The sequence below is a fragment of the Meriones unguiculatus genome, chromosome 14, assembly GCF_030254825.1.
Source record: "Meriones unguiculatus strain TT.TT164.6M chromosome 14, Bangor_MerUng_6.1, whole genome shotgun sequence".
NCBI classification, from domain to species: Eukaryota; Metazoa; Chordata; class Mammalia; order Rodentia; family Muridae; genus Meriones; species Meriones unguiculatus.
The window spans coordinates 23,617,257-23,629,583 of record NC_083361.1 but is presented as its reverse complement, the minus strand read 5'-3'; the positions used below and the strand labels follow the sequence as shown (position 1 = coordinate 23,629,583).

The 12,327-nt window shown below is 44.0% G+C and overlaps 1 protein-coding gene across 1 annotated transcript; it reads right to left on the bottom strand.

Annotated features, from left to right (window-relative positions):
• Nucleotides 1-10,068: 10,068 nt before the first annotated feature.
• On the bottom strand, nucleotides 10,069-10,895 carry LOC110555722 (H/ACA ribonucleoprotein complex subunit 3-like). Its single transcript, XM_060366204.1, has 2 exons — nucleotides 10,877-10,895; nucleotides 10,069-10,346 (listed from the first exon to the last, which is right to left on the bottom strand). The coding sequence occupies exons 1-2, from the start codon at nucleotides 10,893-10,895 to the stop codon at nucleotides 10,069-10,071; spliced, it is 297 nt and encodes a 98-aa protein (XP_060222187.1).
• Between the last annotated feature and the right edge of the window lie 1,432 nt (nucleotides 10,896-12,327).

Sequence of the window (12,327 nt, the reverse complement as noted above, 5' to 3'; positions counted from 1 at the left end):
GAATGCATGCCCAGGATTCCCAGGGGTGGGGTGTTAAAATGTAGATTTGGGCTTTTAAGACAGCTCAGTGGGTAAAGATGCTTCCCACAAGCCTGATGATCTGAGTTTGATCCCAAAGATTCCTATGGTGGAAGGAGGGAATCCACTCCCAAAAGTTGTCCCCTGACCTGCACGTGCATGCTGTGGCAAGAGTGCTCATGTACAAATGCAATACATAAATGAATGTGATAAAAATGTAGGCTTATGCCAGGCATGGTAGTGCATCCCTGCAACCTAACATTTGGGAGGCTGAGGCAGAAGGATTACTGTAAGTTCAAGGCCAGGCTGGTCTATATATTGAATTCAATTCCAGCCTGGGCTACAGAGTAAAACCCTCTCTCAAACAATCAGCTTTACACAGATTTCTAAAAGGTCAATGAACCCTTAGAATGATCAAGTCTGAGTTGGGTGACTTGGCTTTCTGACTGTTTCCATGTGTCACCAATGCTTTTGCTCCCGCGATCACAATGGGAAGAGCCACCTCTTCCTGTGACACATCTGCTGTCTTTTTCTTCCGTCTTTCCCTCCCTTCCTCTCTTACTATCTATTTATTTAATTTTTTATTTTAAATAGAGTCTCTTATGTAGCCCAAGCTGGCCTGGAACTCCTAAGGATCCTCCTGCCTCAGCTCCCTACTGCTAGGATTGTGTGCTACCATACCCCACCCACATCTGCCCTCAGTAGGGATTTATCAGTGTTTACTATTCTCTCTCAAGTTTCCAGCTGAGACCCTAGGTAGCTAGCTAGCTAGCTCTACGAGTACTTTATATCCTTTGTCTTTGTCTACCAAGACCAGGGCCGGGAGAGGGTAATGATGATTGTCTCAATTTGCCTTTCTCCAGTCCAAGGCTAACTGAGCAGAGACATTGGCTACCTGCTGCTTATGCCAGAAATCCTGCCCAAAGTAGAGGGAAGCAGAGGCTGGGATTAGGGGGTAGGTGGGCAGGTGCCTGAGCACAGCCCTGAAAGACAGAGAGGCACAGGGCAAAACAGGGCAGCTTAGTGGAGAGGTTGGAAAGCCTGGTCAGGAGCTAGGCGTGTGGGAATAGAGCCTGGGGATAGTGATGATTGCTTTGGAGTTAGCTGACATCTGCTTCTTTGCTTTAGAAAGACAAGGTCTGGGAACAGCTGGGGAAATGGTATATGCCTGTAATCCCAGCACTTTGGAGGTAGTACCGGGTGGATCAGGAGTCCAAGGCTATCCTCAGCTACATACTGAGTTTGAGGCCAGCCTAGGATATATGAGACAGTCTCTTAAATGCACCCTCCATTCTCCCAGACCCCTAAATCAAGACAGGGTCTAGGAGATCCTGAACTGGCAGCTGGCTTGGTTATCACTCCTATTGGATAGAAAGTTAAGTTTGCATTAGGAACCTCTTATCAGCCTTATTTTGAGGGAGGGCCTTGATGTGTTAGCTGGCCTGAAACTCACTATGTAAATGATTATTTAAGAAACCTTCAGATCTTGAAGATCTGCACTTGCATACAAATATACATATATATTTCCAAATAAGGGAAATCATGGTATAACTTTTTCTTTTACACGTTTTTCTGGTTTTGAATTATGTGTGTGTGGCTGTGTGGGGGTATATGCACATGAATAGAGACACGTTGGATTTCTTTGGAGTTCCAGGTGGTTGGGAGCTGCCCAACATGGGTGTTCGAGCCAACTCATGTCCTCTGCAAGAGCAGTATATGCTCTTAACTGCTGAGCCATCTCTCTACCTCTCTTCCTCCCTATCCTCCTTCTTTTTTAAAAGAAGGCAATTTAGTATGCCCCCCCCCACTTCATGCTAAGCATCTTGATGAATTATAAAATTATTTAATTTTAATCTTTCGGAAAGTTTTACTCATTTTGTTTCCCATAAATAAACAACACTTAAAAGCTGTGTGGATTTAGCTGTGATAACCAGCAACTTCAGATAAAAGCTTGTAATCCTCAAGGCAAATCACAACCAACAGAAGGGCTCTATTTTCTTCAAAGAAAACTATCTAAATAAAGGCAGAACAGCATGCGTTAGGCAAAGTGCATTCTTGTTTACTAACCCAGCCCACAGGCTCGCCAGAGCTTGGAGCCTGGCTTAGCTCTCTATCGCACATCCATTCTGATCCACTTTAGTCTCAGCTCGATGCCTGACCTTGGTACACTGCTTATCTCTATTCAGCTCAGTATCTTCCTCTTCTGCAAAAAGAGGGACGGGGCTTCCTGGTGGCCAGCAATGCTGTTCCGTTGATGCCTCAAAAAGCTGTTTTTTATTGTGATTGTCAGAAAAATGAGGCAAGACCCAGAGATGTGAAGCAACCAGCCACCCACGCCTGGTGTCAGAGTGCCTGTGGATTAACTGCTACGATGTTGAGCTTCTAGCTGGAGTCACGCAGGTTCACAGTCTTTTCAGAACTTCCCTACTCTAAATCTGAAAACAAACCAGGAGAAACCCACATAAGATCTTGGGCAAAGATTAACTTCCTTTAAGGAAACAGTCGTTTTTCTGGGTGGCTTGATCTAAGGCACAGCTAACTTATTGCGGTCAGAGGCTTCTTTTTAACGAGGCGGCAGAACCACATGAAAGGGGGCCAAGAGCTTAAACACAGTGAAAATGGGCGCCTTCAGACCACACAGTCAGTACCTTTGTGGTAGGTGAGTGGCCTGAGGGCACAGGCTATTCCTGGCTCATCTGTGTGATCTGCAAGACAGGCTTCGGCACCCTGGGCCTTCTCCCATGGATATAGTTCGGACCAAGACTGAGGCAGAGGAGTAGCCTGGCAGAGTTAGGGAGACAAACCCTTAGGAATGGCATCTCAGGAGGGTTTGCTCAGTCTCCAGCGGGAACTGTTAAGGCCACCCGGCCTTTCCTAGCTGCACAGATAGGACTTTTGTCCTTCCTTCCAAAGACAGGAAATGTGCCAGGGGCCCAGGTCTGTGTTGTAGCTGCTGCCTCTCTTGTTTTTATGGGGCTGGGATTGAGCTTGGCTTCACACACACCAGGTAAGTGATCTACCCCCAGCACGCTGCTTGGTGCTTGTGGGACAATCTTGCTGTGCATACCTGGCTGACCTGGTGCTTGTCACATAATCTAGGCAGGCCTCAAACTCTGCCTCAGGAGGCTACCACCATGCCTCAATGTACTGCCTCTCTCGATCATACAATTTTGAATCAACCAGGGCCTATGGATTCTCTAACACAGAAAAAGGCAAATCACACAGACACTGTTGAACTTTAAAACTTATGGAACTAAGTTTGACAAAACTCATCCATATAGTACCTTCTGCTTTACCTGACTCTAGGGAAAATTTGAAATTTGGGGGCCAGTAACATACAGGGTCCTCTGGCTGAATAGCTGTTCTCTCTCCAGAGATCCCAGTCATTTGGTTTCTTTTCTTTTCCTCCTTCTCCCTCTTGCTTGAGAAAAGATTGTGTGTAGCTCAAACTGGCCTCAAGCTCTCTATGTAGCAAAGAATGAACTCCTGATCCTCCTACCTCCAATACCCTAGTGCTAGGATTACAGGCATTCACTGCCTTTCTCAGCTAAGGTATTGGATTTCTATATACCAAGAGGTTCCTTAATGGCTTTTCTTTCACCACAAGCAATGCACCCCATGTTGTGCCCTGAGCGTCCTCCAGGGGCGGCCTCAATGCTATGGGCTTGGGGATTGTGTGGAGATACATTTCTCTTTGATTACCCCTCTCCTTGCCAAATGGGAGTGGTGAACTCTAGAAATAGTACAAATACTGAGAGGGAGGAAACCTCCAGACGTTGCCAATGAATATATATTGTTTGCTCAACCCAAGAACACTGAAGAATCTCTTTGTTTAGGTGACAGACAGGAGGTGGGAAAAGAGAGTTGAAAGAAGTTAAGCATACTTTATTAGAAGCCGGGCCTGGTGGTATATGCCTTTAATTCTGGCACTTGGGAGGCAGAGGCAGGTAGATCTCAGAGAACCGGTCTACAGAGCGAGTTCCAGGATAGGCAGAGCTACATGGAGAAACCCTCTCTTGAAAAACCAAACCAAATCAAACCAAACCAAATAAAACAAACAAAAAACAAAAGAAAGAAGAAAGAAAGGAAGGAAAGGAAGGAAGGAAGGAAGGAAGGAAGGAAGGAAGGAAGGAAGAAAGAATACTTTATTAGGGAAGCCCAGGAGGTTAGAGCATCAGAAAAAAAACAGTCTAACAGTACCAAATGCTGCCAAAAGGCCAAGCATAGTAGTACAGGCCTGTCAGCCCTTGGCAACTGGATTCAGCTGGGTCAGAAATTCAGGGCCATCTTCCACTACACATGTAGTTAAAGCTAGGTGGAGCTACATGAGACGATCTACCTCAGACCAGTAAGCTAGGGGGTGCGGGGATAGGTGAGCAGGTAAAGGTGCTTGCTGTTCAGACTGCTAACCTGAGTTCAATTCCCCAAATCCATGGTGGAAGGAGAAAATTCACATGGTGCATATATGCCCTCCCCACAATAATAATAAATAAAACAAAGTTAAAAAAAAAAAAAAAACTTAGAGAGCAAGAGGCAACAGATTTCCAGTCTGAAAAAAAAAAATCTTATTTTATCTTTTTCACATCAAGCTTTAAATTTTGTGGGTGGCAGCTGGAGAAATGGACCATCAGTTAAAAACATCCCAAGCACCTACATGGGACAGCTACAAGGACCCAACACCCTCATCTAGCTTCCATGGACACACGGACACACACACACACACACACACACACACACACAGAAAAAGAGAATGAGGCATACACATAGATAAAAACTTTTAAACTTAAAAACTCCATTTTTGGTTTTGTTTGTTTGTTTATTTATTTATTTATTTATTTTACAGGGGATGGGTATGTAGCTCAGTTGGTAGAGTCCTTGCTTAGTATGCACAAAGTCCTGGGTTCAGTCCCCAGCACTGCATAAACTGGGCATGGTGGAGTAATCTCAACACACAGGAGGATCAGAGATTGAATCTACTACCCAGTTACATTGCAAGTTTGAGGCCAGCCTGGGCTTAACACGAGACCCTGTCTTAAAAAAACAAAAATGAACCTAAAACAAGTTAAGAAACTGGCAAAATCCAGAAGCCACTTTTCAGGGGTCCCAGAAAACTCACCTCTCATCAACCCATCTATCTCTATAAAAACACACATTCATTGATCCCTCCAATTCTGATCCAGTACACTAGATTTTATTCTGTGCTCCTTCTTTCTGTGCCTTTGTTTTTTTCCTGACAGTGAGGACTCTAGAAATAATTGACATGTATTTGTTTTCTCTACCCTAAGATGCATAAAAGCCATTTCAGAATTACTAAATTGTTAAATGGTAAAAAAGAAAAAACCAACTAGAGTTTAATATTTGTTTAAAAGTTTGTTTAAATATATATTTTAATGATTTTTTTTTCAATTTATTTTATGTAGCTGAGTGCTCTATCTGCATGTACACCTGCATGCCAGAAGAGGGCATCAGATCCCAGTATAGATGTTTGTGAGCCACCATATGGTAGCTGGGAATTTACCTCAGGACCTCTGGAAGAGTAGACAGTGCCCTTAACCACTGAACCATCTCTCCAGCCCCTATTTAAAAGTTTTTTTGGTCTTTAGTGCAGTGTGTGTGTGTGTGTGTGTGTGTGTGTGTGTGTGTGTGTGTGAAGGCCTTGCTCAAGAGCTGGGCATGATGACATATGCCTATAATCCCAGATAAGTGAGGGCAGTAGGACAGGGAGGTTCAAGGCCATCCCTGGTTACAGAGAATGTATGAGGTTTTAGCCCTGAATTCTGGCCATTCTGTGGTTTGACCTTGTTCATGATGTTTGCTAAGGGCTAATTCCAGAGCTAAGCAAAATGTCAAATTTATCCACAGCCTAAACTGGAACCCATACTAAAGGTCAGACCTATGAAGGTCATTCTAAATACATTGGTCCAGAGCAGATCACTACTGGTTCAGGTACTAGCTGATGACCCCACACAAAACCGAGCAGAATATTCTCAATATACAGGGGCATGTGCGTGCACAGACAACACCGTCTGACCTCACCGAGTGACCAGCCTGATATATTACTTAACACTCACCAGCACGGCTTGCCACAGAATTAAACTCCTCCAGATTAACCCAGACCATAGCTAAAGTGTGGCTCAGCATGGTGCAAACCCTAGAATGTGCTAGCCTATCCTCAGACTCATCAGCCTACCTGTCAATCACTTAGTGTCCTTACCAAGCTCCAGATGATGCCATAGGTGCTGAGGCTTGGGCAGAGGGGGACTTCCTCAAAGCTCGAATCACCCACGAGGCCTAAGTAAAGTCAACACTTCCAGAATGGTGTCATCAAACAACTCACAGACTTTTTTTTTTTTTCTCATGACATATTCTGCTTCATCCACTTACGCAATTTTTAAATTACACGATGGTATGTTCCATCTTGGTCCCACCCCATAACCTATGTCCTAGTAGGTTTCTACACAACCTGTGACCATTATTCAACAAATATTTACTAGCTATCTTTACATTGCTAGGCCTAGAAGACACCAAAGTACTGCCTTTAACTTGTAATTTTTGATTTTTAGAAAAGGAGATTAATAAATTCATAAAACTACTGTAAGTACAGTAGAGGTAGAAATAAGACACTTTCAACCTTTAGGGGAAGCATGATGGAACAGTGTTTTTTTGGTTCCAGCATGGTAACATGTGCATGTGATCCCAGCGTTTGGAAGGCAGAGGCAGAAAGATAATGGTGATAAGTTGGAAGCCAGCCTGGGGTTACACAGTGAATTTGTCTTAGGAAAGTAGCCCAGCTGGCCTCAAGCTTGATCCTCCTATCTCTGCCTTCCAAGTGCTGGGATTATAGGTGTGCACCAACATATCCAGTTCAAATGAATTGTTTCTTAGCTTAAAGAGAGTGTGGTGTGGCTAGGAGAAGTGATCTATATTGTGTCCTCTCCCCCCATTCACATGTGTGTGACAGTATGTGCAGAGGCCAGTAGACAACCTTGGGTGCCATTCCTTAGGTGCCATCTGCTTTCTGTTACTTTTTAATTTTGGAGAGAGAAGCATTCTCTGGGCTGGAACTTGCCAGGCAGGCTAGGTGGGCTGGCTCATGAACCCCAGGGATCTGCCTGTCTCTGCCTCTGTAGCACTGTGGTTAGCATACACCACGCTCAGCTTTTTTTTTTTTTTAACAGTGGTTCTGGGATCTAACTCAGGTCCTCATGTTTGCAAGGTAAACACTTCATTGATTGAGCCTCACCCCAGGCCTCTTCTGCTTTTTGATGAATAGTTAGGATTTTATTCTTTTTGTTTTTAATGATACTGTGTAGACTGAACCCAGGGCCACCTGCTTGTGAGGCAAATGTTCTACCAATGAACTGTATCACCAGCCCTTGGCTGGCTTTCTCTACTTTTGGGGGTGGGGCTAGGGCAGGGTTTCCCTATCTAGCTCTGACTAGATTAGAACTCACTTTGTAGATCAAGCTTGTTTGGAACATGCATTGATTTGCTTCTGCCTCCCAAGGGCTGGGGTTATGGTCTTGCGCCACCAGGCTGCCTTTTCCATCATCATTATCATCATCATCATCATCATCATCATCATCATCATTATTTTATTATGCCAACTCATGGGATAACTACACATGTTCAGGTGGGCTTTTCCTCCACAGGTAATTCTCATTGGATGCCCTCACATTCATACCCCAATGTGTGACTAGCAGGTGCTGTGGGTGTTTCTTGCTTCAATCCATCTGAGTAACTGGTAGGATGGGGAATTGTCTCACAAGGAATGCATGTTCAGTGTGCTCTTCAAGTCCTTGGTTCTGAACTTTATAAAATCTCAACCACATGGCTGTCTAAACAAGACCCGAACAAGGATGACACCATTACACATGTCAACATGGAAAGGGGAAATCTCTTGGTCCCAAGCCTAGATGAAAAACTACAGGTAACTAAGGAATAGGAAGAGAGGAAGAAACAGTCTTCCCCAGGGAAGAGGCTCCCCCGTAACTGGTTATCCAACCCCAAGTGGTCAGTTCTGAAATCATATACACACAAGTAACAGTACATGTATGAAGCAAGGTGTACCATATGTATATAATACATAGATATACAAGGGAAAGGGTTCAAGGAGGAAAGGGAAGGGGGAAATAATTTAATTGAATATTTTGTTTTGTTTTTCAAGACAGGTTTCTCTGTATGTTTCTGGCCACCCCAGAGTTCACTCTGTAAACCAGTCTGGCATTGAACTCACAGAGATCCACCTGCCTCTGCCACTGGAATTAAAGGCATATGCCACTACCACCAGCAGGGGTAACTGAATTTTAATTAAAAAAATATTATTTAAAAAAGAAATAGTAAAGCAAAACAAAAAAAAAGTACTTTATAGGAAGGTCATGTTCACATAGAAACTTCATTCCTTCTTTTAAGAAAAAGAGTGTGGGGCTGCAGAGAAGGCTCGGCAGTTAAGAGCACACGCTGCTCTTGCGGAGGACCAGGGCTTGCTTGGTTCCTAGGACCCACAAGCTGGCTCACAACCACCTTTAACTTCAGTTCCAGGGTGTCTGGCACCCTCTTCAGGTTCCTGCAGGCATGGCATGCAGGTAGTACATACACATAAAAGCAGGCCAACACTCATACTTAGAAAATAATAAATAAAACTTCAAGAAACAAATCAGAGTCAGCTTGAACCTACTGACTTTCATTGTTCGGTGTTTTTGAGGCTGGGTCTCACTCAGTAACCCTGACTGGCTTGGAACCGTTATGTTGTCCAGGATTGCCTGAAACTTGTGGTACTCGTAATGCCTCAATCTCCTGTGTATTGGGATTTTTTAAAGTTATTTTTTATATGAATGAGTTGCCTGCGTGTTTATATGTGTGTCACATGTGTGCCTCGTACCCATGGAGGTCAGAGAATGCATCAGATCTCCTGGAACTGGAGTTACAGACATTTGTAAGACACCATGTGGGTGCTGGGAACAGAACTTGAGTCCTCTGCAAGAGCAACAAGTGCTCTTAACCATTGAACCACCTCTCCAAGCCTCTAATACTGGAATTTTTAAATGCCTTCAATTAAAAAAAATGGCCAATATGGTAAAGCAAAGCACTTTGAGGTGGCGTGTGCTCCCTCAACATAATGGTGGAAAGACGTCCCCTGTGGCTAGAGCTGCAGGCTCGGCTCTAAGGCCAGCTATAGTCTAGGCTCCCCTTCTTTTGTCATAGATTTATTTCCCCTCTTACTATGTATTTCCAAACACTGACTCACATGTTACCACTAGATAGATAAAATGTAGGCTAAGGGTAGATGGTGGTAAACTAAGAGAACCTGACTTGTGCAAGGATAGAATGTTATTCCTTTGTTCCAGCTAACTGTCGTCCTGAGGCATGTAGACCACTGGCTGTCAGAACTCCAGATTTCAAGAGAACCCAGAAATCCTAAACACAAAAACTAATTAGGGGAAAGAAGACACAAAATCCTGTGTGGGGGCCAATCTAGTTTCAAGCCAGAGGCCAGCCTTGGACCACACCATCCTTTTGGCAGTCCTCCTGTCTCAGACTCCTGGGTACTTGGATTATAAGCATGAGCCACCAGCGTCTCGCTTCAGGTTGAGTTAAGATTTCATGTAACCCAGGATGGTTTTGAGTTTCTCATCTTTCTGCCTCTGCTTCCTTGATGTGGAGCTCTCAGGAGCATGCCAGCGTGCCTGTTTTATGCAGGGCTGGGGTTCGAACCCAGGGCTTCATGCACACTAGGAAGCTCTCTGCCCCCAGCTTTTATCACAGTGAAGGATCACAGACATTCTCTGATGAGACGGCTCACTGGATATACCATCCTTTCTCTCTTTCTTTCTTTCTTTCTTTCTTTCTTTCTTTCTTTCTTTCTTTCTTCTTTCTTTCTTTCTTTCTTTAACTTTCAAGTTATTGTATCTTTAATAAACTGGCAGTAAGTCAAAACATGAAGAAAAAAAAGTTAAGATTGTTCCTTTTATGGGCGATGCCCATCACTACCGAATCAATCACGTAGGAAGATAAGATAGCATTCCAAACAGCAGGGGAAGCCTTCGAGGCTCAGGATTGAGGCGTTTGGTTGCTGATAATGGGCTGGGGCGGAGGGGAGGGGGCAGCACAAGAGGTTAAGGAACCCTCAGAAGACAGGTCAGGTCGTGGTTGCTGGGTCATGAGCACTTTGAAGCGTCTCTTAATGGTGATTCCGTGTCTTGAGTATTTGTTGTCTGGGGAGAACCGAGCAGGATGAGCAGAGCAAGTCTGTTGTCCCATAGGGTCAAATTTCTTCAGCGTATAGACGCGATTGCCCTGCTCGCTGAGGTAACACTGGAGAAATGTGACTGCACCTCAGCAGAAAGATGCCAACTAGTCGATAGCCAGCCGCCTTCCCTGGAGCGCACCACCTCAACTGTCCACCATCCATTCTTAAGGGGAGAGGATAATCGTAGTTTTCAGCTTTATGGAATGAAGATCCTGGGATTAGGATCAAGGTTTATGTAGCTCATCTTTTGTATATTCTCACTACGGTCTTTTCTTGGCATAAAACAAAAAATTATCACCGGTATCGCATGAGATTTATTGGATAATGTCTCTTACATTGTGGTTGGAATTTATTCTAAACTGTTGCAGTCCTTGTAATCAATAATATACATATATAAAATGGTTTGAATGTGAAATGCTCCTCACTCAGGTTCATGCGCTTGAACACTTGATTTCCCAGCTGGTGGTGCTCTTTCAGATGGTTGTAAGCCTTTAGGGGGTGGGGCCTCTGGTTGGAGAAAGTGGGTCACTGGGGTTGGGCCTTGAGGTGTCAATAGCCTGGCTCCTCATGCTGTTTTCTCTTGATTACAGATACAGTGTGGTTACCCACCTCGTGTTCCTGATGCCATGCCCGACCCACCAAGCTGGGCTAGATCCCTTAAGCTGTGAGTCAAAATAAAGCCTTCCTTTCTTGAGTTGCTCATCAGGTATTTTGTCTTAAAACGAGAAATGTATATGCTTCAGGATTCTATTTTGAGTTGTGTGTGTTTGTGTGTGTGTGTGTGCGTGTGCGTGTGCGTGTGTGCATTTCACTGGGGAGGGCACATGCTAAACACTCTGCCCCTGAGCTATATCCATAGATTTAAATTCTTTTTGAGACACAAAAAGTGAGACACACTAAGTTGCCCAGGCCAGCCTTGAACTTATTCTGTGCCTGAGGCAGGACTTGTTCTTTCAGTTCTCCTGCCTCAGCCTCCCAAGAAGCTGCGGTTACAGGCCCATTTATTGCATGTACATGTGCTTTTGAATTTGCATTGTTTTATTTAGAAATGTTTTAACTAAACTAAAATTTAGTTTTAGAGAAACTAAATTTTCAAGAAAATAGATGTTATTAGCTTAGACATCATTGGTGCATCATAAAAGGGAGACATGGAGATGATTCACAAGATGGAACAGTTCAGAGCTTGAGTGGGATGAGCTTTCCAAGGATGAGAAATAGCCCTTGTCATCTACAACTATTTTGTTGTCCCCATATTCTGGGAGGAGACCTTTGTCTCTGACTGTCACACTAACTGAATCTCTCCACCCTTTCCTGTAGAGCCTGATCCCACAGCTACCACTGCTGGTTGCAATCATTTCCTAGAGATTTTTCTAGAGCCATAATGCCACCTTTAATTACAGTTTCGACTGCACTGTTTTCAATAAATGCTCTGTCAAAAAGCGGAGGAAACACTTTGCTTGTCCTGACAGGAGTCTAGCCACCACTGTTGGGACTCAGAGCTCTCGCTCTCACTGCCAGGAGAATCCATTGGCCTGGCCTGAGGACAGGTGAAAAGGCTGGCTGCCCAGCACGCCCAGCACATGTTGCTTTTTCCTTTGTTAGCGAAGCAGGTTTGGCAAGATTGCTAATTGGGAGTGAGATCACTGTTCCAAGTCTGTTAGGAACCTTTTCTGGCAGGGATAGTATGCTTTTAAAAGTAAGGGCCTCTTGAAATTATGTCCACTGTAAATAGATCTAGATATGATTTATTGCTATGAATATTTATCTCCTACATGTTGATCTGCATAAGAGCAAAAGGGAGAAGTTGAATTTTCTATTTTCTTTTTTTTTTTAGGGGTTTTCAAGACAGGGTTTCCCTGGCTGTCCTGGAACTCACTCTGTACACCAACCAGGCTGACCTACCAACCAGAGACTCACCTATCCCTGTTTCCCAAGTGCTGGGATTAAAGGCACATTTTCTTTCTAAAGGGGAAAATAAAAGAGCAAAACTGAAATTTCTTTGTCAAAACATTATGAAAGAGAAAAGTACTAATATTTGAGATCATTTCTTCTAGCCACTT